Source organism: Fundulus heteroclitus, chromosome 24, assembly GCF_011125445.2.
Source record: "Fundulus heteroclitus isolate FHET01 chromosome 24, MU-UCD_Fhet_4.1, whole genome shotgun sequence".
NCBI classification, from domain to species: Eukaryota; Metazoa; Chordata; class Actinopteri; order Cyprinodontiformes; family Fundulidae; genus Fundulus; species Fundulus heteroclitus.
The window spans coordinates 19,353,052-19,372,181 of NC_046384.1; the positions used below are offsets into that span (position 1 = coordinate 19,353,052).

General features: G+C 42.1%; 1 protein-coding gene across 6 annotated transcripts in view; it reads left to right on the forward strand.

Moving 5' to 3' along the window:
* nid2a (nidogen 2a (osteonidogen)) overlaps positions 1-19,130 on the forward strand; it is a 60,170-nt gene that overhangs the window by 17,652 nt on the left and 23,388 nt on the right. For 5 of the 6 annotated variants that reach the window (XM_036128475.1, XM_036128476.1, XM_036128474.1 and 2 more), the window contains exons 8-16: positions 503-614; positions 5,995-6,034; positions 6,259-6,368; positions 6,481-6,614; positions 7,273-7,384; positions 7,722-7,922; positions 8,020-8,250; positions 17,716-17,862; positions 18,528-18,656. In XM_036128475.1, coding sequence (XP_035984368.1) covers positions 503-614; positions 5,995-6,034; positions 6,259-6,368; positions 6,481-6,614; positions 7,273-7,384; positions 7,722-7,922; positions 8,020-8,250; positions 17,716-17,862; positions 18,528-18,656 — 1,216 coding nt within the window. The remainder of the gene's footprint in view (positions 1-502; positions 615-5,994; positions 6,035-6,258; positions 6,369-6,480; positions 6,615-7,272; positions 7,385-7,721; positions 7,923-8,019; positions 8,251-17,715; positions 17,863-18,527; positions 18,657-19,130) is intronic. The other variant, XM_036128472.1, reaches the window with a different exon arrangement.

Below are 19,130 nucleotides of genomic sequence, written 5' to 3' on the forward strand. Positions count from 1 at the left end.
GCTGCTGTTTGAAATTGCTGAGCTACAAAACATAGGAAATCTACAAAAACAGTGTTGTGTATGGGAATAAGAGTTCCTTCCTTTCTTCCTTCCTTCATTCCTTGGATCATTCCCTCTCTACTTCCCACCTTAAATCCTTCTCTGAAACATTTCTTTTTTTTTTCTTCAATTCTCTCGCTAGCCTGGTCGCGTTTCTTTAGTCACTGCAGGGGGTGTAAAAAGAGAAGTTTAGATTTTTTTTTTTGTGATAATTAAAAGCTGTAGTGGCTTTCTACTAATTCTGTGGGAGCAGGGGAATGTTGTTTTGGAGCGTTGTGCTGTCAACAGAGCTAATCTACTGCCTCCTGTATACTAGATTTGAAGTTTTCCCATGTCTTCATTCTGTAGTTACAGTCTCTGGAGAGAGGTAATGTTCTGGCTTGAGTCTCTGTGACAAAAGTAAAAAAAAAAAAAAAAATTGGAAGTGAATCAACTTTTATTTCCATCCTGTCTCCTTGTGTAGCTTCCTTTGGAGGTGGTGGACGTGTACCCTCCTCTGAGAGGCGAAGCACCCCTCTCCCCTGGAGGTCACGTTGTCAGCGTGGATGAAGACGATGTTGACTTTGACACAGGAGGTGAAAAACAAACCACACATGCATCTGTTTTTTGTTTACTGTCTAACGTCATACCATGATTAACATGGAAGAAAAAAAAAAAAAAAGCCGGTGTTAGGTGTGGGCTTTCTCTGCATTATTATGTAATTCCAGACTGTTTGCACTATACTGAGATCAAACTGTTGTTGGAGCCGTACAATTCTCCCTGGTGGATTTGTTTTGTAATTTAGATCAGGATGGTTGACTTGCTGCGCGGATCAGTCAGACGTTTAACGTTTTAATGCAGCACAGTCTCATGGTAGTTTGGTAAACTAGATCCGACAGTTGATAAAAAGAAAGCTCGCCATGCTGTCCCTAAACGATACTGAGGGTTTCATGGTTAGATATAAGAGGAGCATCTACCAAAGGTTTTGTCCTTTCAAAGAATGATGCAAAGTCATTCACTACTTTGTCCCCAAAGGCCAAAAACTGCATCTATCAGAATTATATTGTTTGATTTTCTTTGACTTGGCGACTCCAAACCTAACTAGATGCATTTCTTTCTCCTGTAATTAATTTAGAATAATAGAATAATTACAGAAGAATACATAATAACAACAGGGAAAATATTTTTCCACTTTTAATGCTGTAAGAGGTTTTTATATATATATATATATATATATATATATATATATATATATATATATATATATATATATATATATATATATATATATATATATATATATATATATATATTAGGAGCAGATGAGATGTCACTGTTGCATTGTTAGCGCTGATTGCATTACTTACTGTAGAGCCTTACCGTTAAGTCTGAGATTCCCAAAAGGCTGATACCGTTTCCACGTCAAGCATGTTCCATCACCAACAGAGATTAAAAGCACTAAAGGCAGAAAACAGAGTAACTTTTCCGTACTCTATTCAGTCTTCCTTTTATCTGCTAAAACACTTGCGTTCTCTTACAGCCTGAATAAACGGAAGATAAGTCTTAAAATTCCATAAGAAATACAGTTTCCTGTTAAATACATCCTACTGCATCTTAATAAGAAACGTTCTCACATCTATGGCAAACAGCTAAATTCAATTCTTCTTCCCACAGTAACAACGTCCACACTGTAGAGTGTTGCAGTTAGCGTGACCGGGTGTCAAAGGATGTAGTTTCTTTTTTGACAATTTCTGTTTGTACCTTTGAAAAAATATGTGCAAAACTCATCGGTTTCTAAACAATATTGAAAAATAAAGCCTTTGGTAAAAATGAAAATGAAAAATGAAATAAAATAAATTGGGTTCAACAAGCCACTAATTAGCTAAAGTCCATATAGTCATACAGCTCATGGGATGTATCTCGGATCGTAATGTGCTCCGAAATGCTTTTAATGTTTAATCAGACGTGATTCTGCACAGCTTTCAGCAACGAGGCTTCATGAGCAGTGCGTGCTCTTGCCTGGAAAGCAAGCATGCACAGTAAACTGGATGACTTTTGCTGTGAAATGAGGCTAACCAAACAGCCGAATAACCGCGTCTCAGATCTTTCTCCCATCGAAAACGAGAATCAGATTACTGCTGTAATAGACTGCAGCCCTGCAACAGCTCAGATCCTCTGTTGACAGTAAGTGCAGCTAAAGGAGAAGGTGATTTGACGCAATTATAAACACATGTCTCTTTCAACTGTTTTTTGTTAGCTTTGCTGCTATCAGGCCCTTCCACATACTCTAATTACTTCTACCTACCTATACTCGTAAATATTTTCATATCAAATGAGAGATGTTATCTTTTTCTTGTGTGAAATTCTTCACAATGTGTTACTTTACAACCACAAACGTCCATGGATTTTATTTAATTAAATGGCATGTGGGTTAGATTTTTAAAAATAATTTCTAAATAAATAAATCTGCCATTAGACTTAAACTTTGTATGCAAAAAAACTTTGTGTGAAGGAAAACCGACACCCTGAGGTTCAGCATGGTGATGGGAGCATCATGTTGTGGGAATGGTTTCTACAGTATTCCCAGGGAATGATGGGAATCTGGGTGGAGCTGAACAAAGGACAATCCCTATAGAAAACCTGTTTTAGGTGAAAAAGACTTGTCTTGCAATACAAAGCTAAAAAATATTTACCCAGGACGTTAGAAAGAAAAATGCACACCACACTTTTCAGATTTGTATTTTTTTATTTTGTAAAACATTCATCATTTTTATTCCGTTTCATGATCATGCACCATGTTGTAAAGGTTTAACTTAATTCCCCTCAAATCTGTTCAAAGTTTGCTGTTTTAATGAGACAAAATTATGTTCATGGATTCAAAGTAAAGCGAGGCACAATATGTATCTAAATATAGGCCCCTATCACAGCAAGGTGCATAGTAGGAGGGTAACACTCCCCCTTCTGTCTGTGGGAAAGCTGCTCAGCAGCTAGCAGTACAATGCAGCCGTTGTGTGGGCTACAACTCCAGGTGTGTGTTCAACACTCCCTCCCTCGCTGCTTCTCCCCAAGGATTTAGCCCTAAACAAGAATGTGTTCTCAGTCAACCCTTGTGGTGAGGTTTAAAAAGTCGGTGTGGGTGGGACGTATGCTTATGAAGTCATTTAGCTCAATTTAGGGAATGATCCTTTCGGAAGAAATCCATCAGTAAGCTTATATATGTTTATGCTGATGTGCCCCTGAGCAAGCCACTGAACCACAAGTTGCTTACCGATCTGTCTATGAATGTGTGCGCACTGGTCAGTGTGAATGTGGCTTCAGAGTAAAGCACTTTGGGTGGTCAGTATGAACATATGTTGTCGCCATCATGGAGGGGTGCATTACAATCAAGTCGAAGAAGAATGAAACATGGCTTTAAAGTGTTTTTTTTTTAATCAAATTAAATCAGAAAAGTAAGGATTGCATATATTCACACCACCCATGTGAATGGGTTAGTTCTGTTCTTCACATCTAACGGTTTCAGTTTTCAAGCCTTGTCTTGGATACCCGGTTGGATTTAGGTCCGGACTTTGATTAGGCCGTTGTGTTTCATGAATGCTGCCCTGGGCGATTCCCTCTTTCTGAAGAAGAAAGGTTCCATGACTTCGGTTTAGGTTTGACTAGTCAAAATATTTTGGGTTTAGATGTCCAGAGTCTTTAAAAAGCGGGAACTAGGCCTTTGTGGTCATGGAAGCAGAAAATCAGACAACACCTTAAGCGTTGTTAGCAAGCCACAGTGTAAAAAAAACATATTATCTAACGTGTTTACACGGTACAAAACACAGGGAGGTACGACTTTGCATTGATTGGACACTCGTTTGGAGAGGAAGTAACACATTAACCCCCCCAGTCAATGCCAACCCAGGTGGAGAGCCATATCTCCCATTATTACCCCGTCTTTAGCTCCATCCATCTTCCTATCAGCCCTGACCAGACCTGATTCCTATTTGTAACACATTTTGGACTCCATGTATCATATTTCGATCACTTATCAGTTATGCGCTGGTTTGTGTTGGACTAATACTTGAAATCCCAATAAAATACCTTAAGGTGTGTGTGGCTCAGACAGGAAATAAGATTAAAAACCCAAGAGGACATGAATACTTTTGCACGGCCATGCTTATTTTTCAAAGTTGTTACTGGTTTAAAGTTGGATTTCTCCATCACTACAATAGAGATTTGCCCACGCGGTACCCCTGTGGGATGGACAATCGCTGTGTTCTGGTCCCAATGGATATTTGCTAATAAATTAAATAGAGAAGAGACAAATGCAGAGAGAAAATAAAGGAAAACAGTCACTTGGAAATATTGAGTGACGTGTATGTCACTTTTGGGTTTTACCCAGCTCCCTAGAAGTCGTCCTGTTTATTCCTTCTGTTAAGAAACTCTTCAGCTTTTCCATCGTTGTGCTGATTGCTGCATTTTCTTCGTTTCCAAAGAACCTACAAACAGATTGCTTCACTTCCTGCATCAAAGAGCAGCTAAGAATAACCTGTGATTGTTTAGACCTGCAGCAAAGATGACCCCGATCGCCATTGCGTGCTTTAATGATTGATTTGGGGGTTCAAACCGGGCCGTGCCGGTAAGGTTATTTGGTTCGAGGCTGACCGAGCCATTTAGCCGTGTCGCTTTAGTGAACCAGAAAATGCCTCCTGCAACATGTGTCCTCACAAACAGAAAGCAGTGGGAGGTTGGGCTGCAGCAGCTGGTTACTTTCCAAGAGGTGCCTCGACATATGTTTATATATATATGTCTACATATTTTCCCATGCATGAATTCCAGCTGTTCAATTTGTCCCCCCCCCCCCCCCCTCCAATTTTTTTTTTACTTTTTAAGTTAGTGTAATTATAGATGTTGTAATCAAGAAAAAAATATCTGGTGCTTAAGGAAATACGGGCACGATGGCACTATAAAGACAGTCAAATTTAGTTTGATGGAAGAATCAATGCCAAAGCAAAGAAATACATGTGAAAACATGTTACATGTAACTAAAACCTTTAATTTGAACTGTTGGATGTGTTGCAATACGGCATCTTGCATAAGTATTCAAACCTTTTCCACATTTTGCCACGTTACAACCAAAATCGTAAATGTATTTTATTTTAATTGCATGTGATGGACTAAAACAAAGACATGTATAGCTGTGAATTGGAAGGGCTTTATTTTTTTTTAGCCGGTCATTCATGTAAACAAACAACCTATGTAAAAGACAGCAGTGATCCCAAAAGAAGGTCATGGTCACTCTGGGGGAGGTGCAGAGATCCACAGCTCAGGTGGGAGAATTAACAGGAAAACTGTCATCGACTCTACAAATGTGACTTTTATTAAAGTAGCAAGAAATAAGCTATTTTTGAGAGACGGCAGAAATAAGTTCAATTTAATGCATGCCATAAGCATGGAAGGAATATGGCAACTATGTGGAAGAATGCTGCTGGGGTCAGATGAGACCAAAACGTAACGTTTTTGAGTTAATAGTCAGAATGCTACATGTCAGGGAAAACTTAATTCATTCATGATCATGATCACGCTGTAGGGAAGCTGGTCAGGGTTAACAAGAACAACAAGCCACATGCGGCCAGAGCTACAATGGAAGGTTTCACATCGAAGCATTTTGACATGTTACAATGCCTCTAGTTGGGAAAACGTGGCAGAATTAGAAATTTTCTGTTAACAGATGTTCTTCATCCAGTCTGACTGATCTGGAACTGTTTTATAAAGGAATAGCAGAAAAAAAATGTCCCCTCCTCATTCCATGTGTTATTTTCCTTAGATCGCCCAATTGTGCACCATTTTCTGTTGGTTCATCACATAAAATCACAATAAAATACACTGAAGTTTGCCGTTCTGATGTGGAAAAAGTGTGAAAACATTCAAGCAGTATGAATACTTTTGCAAAGCACAGGATACAACAGTAACACGATCTCTTCTCCTCACCCTCAGTGATCCAGTACACTACAGAGAATAAGGAAACATGTGCCAGGTGAGTGAAAATTGATGAACTCCTAATGATATGCTGGTCAGCTTGTGCAATTTTATCCAATTGCTTCTAATGTAATTATAATTTAACAGCGACTTTAAGACTATACATATATATATATATATATATATATATATATATATATATATATATATATATATATATATATATATATATATATATATATATTTATAAAAATAAAAATCCTTGTTTCTTTTCATAATTAGGTTCCAGCAGCAGTGCTCCCAGAATGCATTCTGCTCAGACTACCCCACAGGTTTTTGCTGTCACTGCCGACCGGGCTTCTATGGAAATGGCCGCCAATGTCTACCAGACGGTTAGCACATACCGTTTGATCAACAGTGTTCACTTTTTTCGGACAAAGTAAAAAAAAAAAAAATCCTCTTCTAAAACCGGACTTGGTCGTGTGCTGCCTAATCTGCCTCCAGGTGCTCCCCAGCGCGTCAGCGGTAAGGTGAGCGGCACGCTGACGGTGGGTTCGACTCCAGTTGAGCTGAATAACATCGACCTTCATGCCTACATCGTGGTTGGAGACGGAAGAGCTTACACAGCCATTAGTGAGGTAGACGACTCAAAACACACGCATTCACCTCTGGAGATCCAGTGATAGTAATAAAAAGTAAGGAAAATCTCTTTGTATTGAGTCGTCTTCTTACCAACGTACTAACAAAAGATTAGGTCTGCGAAGGGAAATTAAACATTACCACATTTAACATAAGATCAATATTTATTTAAAATATAAATATAAACTGAGATTGGGGGAAACGTACAGCCAGAGCTAGAAGCAGAGTCCACAAAAACATCATTGTAGTAAATAATGCAAGAGCCTCTACTACACACGCATTTAGCGGCAATTCCTTGACCTTATTAGGCAATTTACACATTTGTAGAAATATTTTGCCCACTTTTTTTTTTTTTTTTTTACAATGTCGCATGAAGTTATTGTGGTTTGAACTTGCTACCTGCTTTACGGCCAATTTCAAATCTCCAGTTTAGTAAAGCTGTACCATAATTGGCAGTCCTAGCTTTACTATGGTAAGCAGTTGGTAATTTGTTTTGTTAGATGGAGAGGCAACATCAGTTATTAGATCCTATAGATCAGAGTCTCACCGTTTTTAAACAAAACAAAAAAATTGACAATGGAGTCGACGTTTTTAACAGTTTTTAGCATCTTCTCAAAGTGTTTAGCCCGATTAGCAGCTTACCCTTTCCTTGTGTAGGTACCAGAGCCAGTGGGCTGGGCCATGATGCCGGTTTCACCAATCGGAGAGCTTTTTGGATGGCTGTTTGCTCTGGAGCTGCCCAATAGCCAAGCGGGATTTAAAATCACAGGTGATCTTGTTTATGTCTGTTCCCTTGGACAAATTATCCAAAAAAAAAAAAAAAAAAAAAAAAAAACACGCAGGGAGACAAAGTGTTCTGTGCCGAGGACATTCTGTGTCTCACTGAGTGGTCACCCAGCCAGATGCAGTTTCTCCAGAGATGGGATGCGATACGAAGCGCCTGCCTCTCCGCTTTAATAGGAAACAGCTGCATGTGCATTTGTTTTTGGAGAGCAGAGTTTTTTTCCCACTTGTAGACAAGTGCAGCACCGTAATTGACTTAAAGCTGTGTAAAAACAGTGAACCCAACAGCGATGGATTTGTTGAGTTTTTTTTTACGTCACCAGGTGCTGAGTTCAGCCGTCATGCCGAGGTGCTGTTTAACCCCGGCAACCAGCGCCTGTCCATCATGCAAACCGGTCGGGGCCTTGACGAACACAACCACCTCAGTGTGGACACTGTAATTAAGGGCAATGTGCCATACATACCACCTGGAGCAGAAGTTACTATGGAGCCCTTCAAGGAGACCTACCAGTACTACCCGTCTGGTAAACATAACGATATTATTGGATGACTAAATCTAAACCATTTCAGAGCTTTTTTTGCCTGAGACAGACTTTTTTTTTTTTTTTTAACTTCCTGCAGTTGCCACCTCCAGCTCCATCAGGGAGTTTTCGGTTGTGTCAGCTGAGCGCGGCACAGAGTCCTACACGTTCCACCTGAAGCAGAACATCACGTATCGTGACTGTCGCCACCACAACCGGGATGCCACGCCCGAGACGCTGCAGATCAACATGGAGAGGGTGTTTGTGATGTACGTCAAGGAGGAGCGCATCCTGAGATACGCCATCACTAACAAGATCAGCCCAGTCGGAGGTGAGTAACATCTGCGTTATGTGGTTCTGGACTGCGTTTAAAAATGGAGTCATCAGCGCTGCTGTTTTAAACAGTCAAATAAATATATTGCATTTGTGTTTATAGATGTGAGTTTTTGAGATGTTCAAAGGTGCACACCAGCAGAGAGGATTACATAAGATAGACTAGAAGGTTTAGCGAGTTGAGGAGTAAGGATCTGCATTCATCCTTTAAAAAATGTCCATACTTCACAAGTATTTGACATAAGTTAAGCACTGAATGGTATTTTTTTTTATAAATACAATGTTTGATAGAGTTAGAAAGGCTGTGTTGTATGAAGATAGAACCAAGAATCAGTATTTATAACGTAACTAATACATATTAACAATCACAATAATCTAAATGTGTATATATGTAAAAATGTATATATGCAAACCCATTCAATGAATTAGAATATTATTGTTAGTTTAATTTTTTTCAGTAACTCAATTCACCAAATGAAACAAATTATGTAGATTAATTACACACTGACTGATTTTTCTGTTAATCATGATGATTCCCTGCTTACTGTAAATGGAAACATGACATTTATTGGTCTGATATCGCATCAGACCAATAAAAAACAATTTTATTTCTGAAATGTGGTCCTAATGAAAAGTATATTCAATACCTGCTTAAAGGTTGTTACTTCTAATTTGACAAATGAACTTGATCGTAACGCATATTCTCATTTATTGAATAAGATCATATATTAAACGGTAAAAGGACCATGATCTATGCCCTGTAGAACTCCATGAGCAGTATCTAAGGTTTTGTTTCTTTCATGGCTTTCAAGTTTGCTTTTGGCCTTAGGTCAGAATAAAACAAGCAGCAGAGAAAAAAAGGTTGTCACACCTCAAAACAGTTAACACACTGATTAAAATGTCAGTGTCCAGGAAGAGTGTGGGATCTTTAACTGGACTGTTTGCACCTTTTTTCAAGTTTATCAAAGTGAATGTTGGTCCAGATAACCCAGTGGTGTAAATAATTACAGTATAGATGCATGAATAAAACTCTGAAAATGGCTCCATAGCAGAAGATGTCCATTCATAAATTGACTGGATCACAAGTTCTGTCCCAAAATGAGTGAGCCACCAGGCTCTATATGTTCGCCAGATGATTGAGTAAAATATAGATCGAAGAAAAGTAAAAGATGGACCATCAATCTGGTCGATCACAGAAATCAATGATGTGCATGATGGTGGTGGAAATCAATGTTTCTCTGTGACTCAAACACCTGGTAGGAATTATACCAGGTAGGAATTTCAAGGGGTGGTTGCATCTGCTAACCTCTGCCTTGAAGAACTTATATGCTGTCCCCTGGTTCAGGACTTCAGAACTATGATCCTCCACAGGTTGAATCTGTTGAAGGGTTCCGAACGCCACTCCGTCAGGCTTCTTTGGTGTTCAGCTCCCTTCTCTGGTGTTTACAGCTTCAGTACTAGGGAGTGGACAGTTCTTCGGAGCGGTCAGGAGCATGTCACCCCCAAAGACTTTACTGACAACTCCAGCAAGGAATCCAGTTGGGCAGCTGCATTCAGTGGAGTCTTTGAGGCCAGAAATATGCACGTTTTCTGACTGTTTTAGATTTACAGTTGATGATATCACTAGGTAGCTTGGGGCTAGCTTCTCAAATGCCGGTCCATGCTCGGCTTTCTGCTCCAATCCTTTCCAGGCGAGTCGAGTGGCCAATTGGACCAACACCCAGAATGGTAATTGTTGCAATTCTACCACAGCCAAACCGTTGCGCTGTGCTGGATTGAGCTCAGATTCCAACACACACGCACGATGCACTAATAATTATGATCATTGCACAATGAAACCACTAACAGCAATGTTGAAGCATATTTAGTATTTCTGTTTATGGGTTCATGTTCTATCAAAGGCCGCAGAGACAAATGATTGTAGGTTTACTTCCAATATCATTTTAATCACAGTTTATGTTACAGTTTACTTAATTTTTCCCCAGATTTGTTTTTCTTCAGGCATGTCATTGTATTTATTGTCTTGAGTGCTAACATTTGTAGAGAAAGGGATTTGAACATTGTTGTGTAAGCTCCAGTTTTGTGTACTAACGATGAGAAGGATGATAATTAAAGTAAGGCCACCTAAATATTGTGTATTTTGATTGGAAATTTTGGTTTCGTTGGTTTCCAGACTGAAACACCATGATTGAAGAGGATTTTTAGGTCCCCCCCAGATCAAAATACCCCCAGATCAAAATACGTGATAAAAGAGATGTGCTTTAATGTGACCGTATATAAGAACATTTTTTGGCTTAAGACAAATCATCTGATAGAACTTAACATTGTAACCTCAGCGTACTGAACTAATACTTTTTTTTCTGATGTGTTGTTAGATTAAGAACACAGACATAAAAAGTTTAAAACCTTTCTTGTGAGTGCGTTAGTGCAAATGTTTTTTCACGTTTTGTCACATTACAGCTGCAAACGTAACAGTAATAATCATAATACTCTTTATTTGTCATTGCAATTTGGACATTCCAATCATTTGTGTCCTCTGCATTTGATATACCGCCACCCATCTTGAAATGCGTATAAAGAAACAGACCGCAAGCATATTGTTTCTATCCGCACACAATCGTTTTTCAGCTAATTAAAATGTTAAATATTATTTTTACTTTCCCATACATACTCTTACAATTACCTGACACGTAGAATGAATTTTCCTCTATTACTTCCTCTACCGCAGTTACCTCTTTAATTAGCCAGTCAGAGAGTGATTTGGGTTGCACACACCAATTTGCGTGTCCACCTGGCTGATTTGTTGAGTCTCTGTCGTCATTGGTGCACTGGGAGAACACGGGCTAACTTCAATGTTTATAGATATCTTACCTCAGACGACATTACACCTCTAAACAAAAGACCTGTGCAGTCGCAGCGGCAGTTGCTTTTCCTCTTCTCCCATGCACAAGCACAGCACTGGTGTCATTTCATCATGTCGCCAGAGGGGGCAGACATCTGCAAAAATCCCGGAACTTGCGCTGCGCTCCTGCAACCATTCAGTTCAGCGAAAATGTAATTAAAGGTCGAGACAGATCTACATCTGGGTAGATGAAGTGGAAAAGAGAGAGATCCAGCAGAAAGCCTGAGAAAGGCTGCTTTCTTCCACAGTGTTTGGACACGGACCAAGCTTCTGTCACTGGAACGTCAGCGCACTGATTAAAAGGTTTATGATGACATGTCTCGCGCACACTCATTCTGACACACAGCGACATACTCAGAGCACAGCTGGAGGAGGCTGCTGGCGTGTGCGTGTGTGTGTGTATGTGTGTGTGTGTGTGTGTGTGTTAAAGGATCTTACACTTTTTGGGAAATAGTATCTCAGCCAGTGACAGATTTTTTTTTGAAGAAGGGGGCTGCTGAACAGAATAGCTGCCCTGTGAGGTCATGAGAATATGAGATTGCAGCATGCTTAAGACACTCAAGTAATAACACAACAGGAGAACAAATTATAATTATTATTTTGTATTATTATAATTATTTTGGATTATAAAGAACTATATAGTCACCTTTTATAGGCTTTCAGAAGGACAGACCCTACCAGGATTTTTTTTTTCAGCATGACGGGGGACACCACTAGGGGGGATGCTGGGTTGTTGTTTTGTTTCTTCAGCTCGCAGAGGGAGCCCAGACAGAACCCCGTCACCGGGCTATCCATCAGGCTAATAACAGCTAGCGTTAGCTTATGCTGTCTGGGAGGTTTAAAACTGCACTGATGCACATTCAAGAGCTTTGCTGACCTTTCTATGTTGCTCTCCAACATCTGTGTGATACTGTTAGCTTAGCACGTAGGACCGTCACGCTCGTTAAAACTGGGTGTAACAGTCTAATTTCAGCGTCATTTTGATCAATTTCAGCGTAATGGCTCATTATGCTGAAATGCGTGGGCGAGAACCCTTCGGAAACCCTTACATTTCCGATACCAGGCTCACTGGGGGACTTTGGATGGTCTTGTTGTAAAAAAGTGTCCTTGACCTTAAGGTCATAAACTGATGGACAGACGTCCTCTATTATGATTTTCTGGTAGAGAGCAGAATTTGTGGTTCAGGTTGTCCAGGTCCTGAAGACACTAACCAGCCGTTGTCCGTCATACTACCGCCACAAAGTTTCACTGTCGGTGTGACATTCTTTTTCGTGAAACCCTGTAGTTTTTGCACCAGATCTAACGGGACGAGCATCTTCCCCAAAGAAACAGTCCACATAATATTTTCCCAGATATGCCGCTTTGATCCAAGTCTGTCCGTTATAGCTCTGACTGTATGTTCAAGCTTGCCGGAAGCTGAACTACCAGTTCTTTGCAAGGTACTGCAAACGAATTGCCCAACAATTCTCCACAATGTCATAAAACCTGCTCCTGCTGCAAGGCCAACCTTTCTCTAGATAAATCTGTGCATTTGTGTGTGAGAGGAGGAGGAACCACGTAAAAAGCAACAGGTGGGAAGCTGCAGCCATCACTTTGATGGTGTACAGGGCATGTGTGGGATGTGTGTGTTCCTCACCCCTCTGTCCTGCTCGCCTTCGTTCTCTCCCTGTCTCTAATTATCCCGTCGGCCTTTTTCTCCATATCCATGTGGACCTCTGCCTCTCATCTGCCCTCCTTCCTGGCCACATTACACTTTGAAGAGTCTTTCTCCCTCTCTGATAATGAGCCAAAATTGTTCTCTGGCCTGGGGGAGATGAAGGCAAGCTGTGCGTTTTTGTTTATGTTGTTTATGGTAGAAAAAGCCCTGATGGTTGCCCAAAAACCCTTACGTGTCATAAAAGAACAGACATTGCTATCCTTCGTGTTAAAATGGTCTCTAAAAGCTTTGCATGTATTTAAGTCATCTGGCGGAAAGCAGACCCACAGTAATGCGAGGAAGTGTTTTTATTTGGAACAACAAATGGGACGCCACAATCCCGGCAGACAATTTCTGAGGCTCAGAGGACCACTAACACCATGCAGCATGACTTCCCCATCCTGCTCTTGAGAATCACTCTGTACCGCGTCGTTATTTCTCAACACATTCGTACATCTTCTTACCTTCTTTTGTAAGGATTTCCCTGAGTTCTCCGTTCTGTCATATTCTCTGGAAATCAAGGTTGTCTTTATTTGCTTTTGAAATGTTTCGTCTGAACCAGGCGGTGGTATGAGGAAACTCCGCAGACCCCCTCTCCTGCTTGCATGTTGTCTCCTCTCTGATGTCCAGGACATGTGCGTCTAACCTCATCCACATGTTTTTGGTATTGAGAACATGAAGGGAGTCCCCTCTTTGCTGTAAACCCTCGCATGGGAATTTGTCTGGAACCTTTTACACGTGTCCCTGGTTAGGTTGTCCTGTAATCATCAGAACGTTAAGAGATTTTTCCAGATCTCGGTTACTCTGAGGTCGAAAAGACGGCTAGTACGATGGAGTTGTTGGATTTTGCCAGACTAAACTTTTCCTGCTTTACATCTATCAGGACTACCAGAATTTTCTATTTTCCAAATGCCAAAATAAGGAGGGACACATTTGGTATTACTTTTTTTAAATTCAGAACCAGAATGCCTTTCATTGTCGTTGTACGCATGTCCAAGCACGTACAACGAGATTAAGACCATCTCCAAACAATGCAGAAATATCAAAATGTCAAAATATATACAGTATAAACATTAAGAGGTATGGTGTGCAGTCCTGAGTGTTGTGTACATAGCAGAAATGAGATATATTGCTATATAAATAGTTAAGGTAAATATTTCACATTGTAGGACAGAAACTGTAAGCATTGTACAATGTCATAATTGCACAATAGTAAAACATTTTTTTTACAGTTTATCAGTGCATGTGGGAGTTCAGGATGGTTATTGCCTTAGGAAAGAAGCTGTTCTTAAGTCTGTTTGCTCTGGTCCTAATGCATGCGGGTGGAGGAGTGGTTCTGGGCCAAGTCTCACAGTCTGGGGTCAGTTGGTCAAAAAAATCCTTTAACCAGGGGCATGTGAGAGGGGGTAGGCCAAGAATGTCCTGTTGTGTAGTGAGGATGTCCGGGATTATTGTATTGAAGGCTGGGCTATAATCCACAAACAGCATCTGAACGTACCTCTGCTGCTGCTCTAGGCGGCTAAGCGCAGAGTGGGGAGCTACGACGATGGCGTTCTCTGTGGATCTGTTGGCAAACTGGTAAGGGTCGAAGTCTGGGTGGAGATGCTCGTTGACGCGCTGAAGAACTAGTCTCTCGTAGCACTTTATGTTTACTGGAGTAAGGGCCACTGGACGGTAATTGTTCAGGCTAGTGGTGGGAGACCACCATTGATCATTGACGCTGGGAATATTGTAGTTGATTTGAGGTAGGATGGGAGGACTGCCTGGTCCAGGCAGAGGTTGAAGAGCCTGGTGTAGGTTGGGCAAGCTGGTAGGCAAACGCTCTGAGCACCTTGCCAGGTACTCCATCTGGGCAGGCAGCTTTCTTGGGGTTGCTGGTTAAGATTCTCTCTCAGGTCATGATCCATCAAAACAAAGGTTAAAAAGCAAAACAACTGGGCTTCTATTCTGAAGCTGAAGGCGTTTTGCTTCCCATCCAGGAAGCTTTCTCAATTCAAAATGTCTGGAGTAGTGCGGAGCTCCAAGCTTTATAGACCTGCCGTCCTCGTTAGAGTTTAGGCTCATCGTTTGCCTGACTCACTGGAGGAATGTTGTGATAACATACATGAAAGCACCAGTCGGACCTCCTGCTCCTGTACAGTGAGTGGAGTGGAGCGGGAAGGCGGTGGGGGAGGGCTGGAGCAGATGAGTGCTGCCGACATGAGTCAAAGCTAGCAAAGAAGCAGTTTAGCTCCTCTGCAAGCGGCGCACTCAGGTCTGCTGTTGACAGATCACAGCCTCTGAAGTTTGTGATGTTTTGTATGCCCCACCGCACCTCCCTTGTGTTGTTACAGGCCAGGTGGGACTCTATGTGCATCCTGTGGTCTGCCTTTGCAATTTTTACTCCTCTTTTCAGGCCATCTGTATAGAGCTCTGTCGCCTGACCTGAAGGCTCGTCGCGTGTCCCGAGGAGTGTGGGGAACTGGCTGGTCATCCAGGGTTTCTGGTTTGGGAAAACCCAGATGCTTTTGTCCACGGTCACATACCCGACACAGAACTGGAGATAGTCCAGTACCGTTCCTGGGAATGTCTCCAGCTCCTGGTGTTCAAATAAGTTCCAGCCTGTCTATTTCAAGCCGTCCTGTAGTTTGGAGAGAACATTGTCAGGCCAAGTTGTAACTGTCTTCATGGTGAGCCTGAGGGGGGTGTTAGCTGGGGAGAGAAGGAGGGAAAGGTGATCTGACTGGCCAAGGTGGGAGAGGGCTATGGCTCTGTACGCGTGCTTGATGTTTGTGTAGACATAGTCAACACGGTTCTCCCCTTGGTGGAACATTTGACATGTTGGTAGAACTTCAGGACTACAGTCTTGAAGTCCCTTAAAGTCCCCTGCAATTATGTGAACACCGTCGGGGTGGGCCAGCTGCTGTTAGTTTACGGTGTTCAGCATGACAGAGAGCGCTGTGTTTACACTAGCGTCGTGTTGAATATACACAGCCGTAATGATCACAACAGCTAGCTCTCTCGGCAGAAAAACAGGCCGGTATTAACACAGACTTGTACTTGATGTCCGGGGAACAGTGATTGTCTATGATTGGCCCATTGTTACACCAGTTGTCCTGATCATAAATGCAGAGCCCCCCTCCCTTTTTCTTACCGGAGTCCTCGGTCCTGTCCTAGCTAAGCCGAGTGCGACATGCTAGCATCGGAGATTCCCGTGTGGAGCCAGGTGATAATCAGAACACAGCAGTCCCAAACATAGTGGTTCCCGGTAAGTTGTAGTTCCAGGTCGTCCGTTTTATGCACAAGGGACAGGCTCGGTAGAGGTGGTTCGTGTTATTTTTGTAGCCTTAGCAATACACTGGACCTGCGGCCTCGCTTTTGCTTCCTCTCACTCCTCTGTTTGCACCGCCACCTAGGGCCAACAAGAATCCGCGGAGAGCCCGGCAGTCTTGCTATGTTGTCTGGGACGTTGTGCGTGTTGTGAAAGTCACACGAAACAGACATCTGGATTTGGTCTCCAATGTCCAGAAGCAACTGGCGGTTGTGCTGGATCCTCGCATTACCGATTGTGCACAAAAGAAAGAAAAACAAGAGGAAAAAGAAAGGAGCACTGAAGTGGAGAGTCGTCAGCTGCAGCAACTATGTGTGCCGCCATCTTGGACAATCCAGAGGCTCACCTACACTAAAATTACTATACATTTAAATTACTTGGGAAACATGACGATAATGACAATGATTCAAGGCCTTTTTAAGCTAATTATTAGGAGAAGTCACAACATTTGGGTCAGTTTGGGGAAGACCTGTGATTTTATTTAAAGGCAACACCTAAAACACAGTGCTTCCTTCTATGACATCATGCACTAATAATAATAAAAAAAATCAGCCAAGATATCGAGAAGAGCAAACTTCACAAATCTTGGTGTTCCTTGGTAGCAAATTCCAGACTCATATCTTACTGGGTTTGCTCAGTATGTGGACGGTCAAGACATTGCTGGACGGGTTACTGGACAGGTTGGTTTCAAAGGCCAGCTGAGTGCTGGGCAGGGGGTGTCAAGCTCCAGTCCTCGAGGTCCGATGTCCTGTAACTTTTAAATCCAGGCCTACAGCCTTCCGAAAATGAACTACAAAGTGTGCGATCTCGTCTCCTGAGACATTTTTGATAATTTCCGTGAGGTGGAATGTGCTTATACGTCATGTGTCCCTTGTCCAACACAAAGGATTGTGGGAATAAGGGACCTAGTGAGGTTTCTATACTGAATAAGCCGCGGGAGAGAACTTGCAGGTACTTGCTTACCTTTTCCTACCTCCTTCCTTATTGACTGCACTATTTGGACAGCACTTATCATGGCAACCGCTGACGCACTTCCGCTTTGGCTTAAGAGTCTTTGCTCTGTAAGGGTATTCGGATGGAGCCAAGTTCTCCAGAGTCCTGGTAATGACCTCAATGATTATTTGACTCAGGTGTGTTGAAGCAGAGACACAGATACAAGTTTCAAGACATCAGACATTGAGGACTGGAGTTTGACAGCCATGCTTTAATGTCTTTGGTTGAGACCGAGCAATTCAGGTGGTCCTTCATCCCTACAGCAATAAAACTGTTTGACTCCTCGGGTTGAAGTCAGCCATGACTGCAATCACACACACACAAATACACATTCATATTCTTAATACGCAGGCACACACATGCACATAGAGAGAACAACGATAATGTGAATCTCACCTCTTTATTCTTCCGTGTGCTGTCTGTGTTATATAGTATTCCAGATAACTGATGGTGTGGGTTGTTGTTTTCACTTCATCACGTTAAAGCTGCATTAAACTCAAGTCAATGTTTGATTGTCTTATGTGATGACCTGGTTCTTTTGCATTCTCCTTGTTGTTTGTAGCAGATTCTTCTGGGGTTGAGCTGTTGAACCCCTGCTATGCTGGGACCCATGACTGCGACACCACAGCGCAGTGCATCCCACTGGAGGGCCAAGATTTCCGGTGCCAGTGTGCTACTGGTTACAGAGGAGATGGACAGAACTGCAACGGTAACTCCGTCTCTCCGTTTCCACTCCTACGCATTAACACATAGTTCTGATCAGAAGTTTACATACGATCACCTCTGGCATAAATGTCATGTTTGCTTGAGCCTTCATTTATTTGTACTGATTATGACCCTCTGGGTTTGCTAAATCTTAAGCTGTCTGTCTTATCTAAACGTACTCGGACTCAGCTGGAAGTTCAAGGCAACGTGCCTGTGCTTCATCGACATTGTCAGCGTAAAGTTGAGGGTTCAAGTACAGTCTGGATGAATGGAATCAGGAGTATTATCCTCCTCTTCTCATTCCTCCTGTTAAAAGGGACATGTAAGGATTGAAGCTGGTGGTGATTTCTCATCAGAGCAGCAGGTGGTCTCCGTCTCCTGCTGACACCACCATGAAGGCCCTTCAGCTCAGCCTTGGTTCCCATGCTTTTACCTCAATGTCTCTCACTTATCATTTTTCTGTCTTTTGTTGTCTGTGTTGCCCAATGTATTTTACAGCCAAGAATCCAGGAATGGGCCAGGGGTAGTAAGGAGGGAGTTACATATTATAGGAACAGTAAACACAGTAATTAGTCTCTTTATTGCCCCACATATGGCTTGGTGTTGGCTTTAGATGGGGAGTCCCTGGTTTACAGAGTGTCTGATGTACCCTCCCTCCCTTTGATGCAGACATCGATGAGTGTGCAGAGGGTTTGAGCTCGTGTGGCGATTACTCTCAGTGCCTGAACCTTCCTGGCACACACCGCTGCCAGTGCCAGAGCGGCTTTGAATCCGGCCACAGCAGCCATACCTGTGTTGGTAAGATCAATAAAAAAAGACTTGTTTTTGGATCTATATCACTTAAACAGGCAAGTCATTAATATACATTATTTTCCACATACAGCTGAAACTTTATCACATTTTGCCATAACCACAAACCTGAACTAAGTCAGCACTCAATGCTGCGTAATTGTAGCCTCGTGAGACCATCCTGATCTCGCGAGCTTTAAAGGTTTCACTCGCAGATCAGTCTGGCTACTCTCCGTTGAAGAAAATTTGGAGCCGTTCACCAAACGAACGTCCAATCAGCGTTGGCTTTGAGGCGGGTTGAGGTGTGACGCAACGAGGAGCGACAGTTCAGTCTAAAGAACATGGCGGCTTCAGCCGGTGAAACTAGCGTTAGTGTGGCTATCGAGCAAGTTTTAATGGAATTACAGAGTATTTCTTTGCTGAGCTAACGAGCCTTTACCTGCAGCAGCAAGAGTAGCTTGGCTTGTGGTTGTGTTTTCGTCG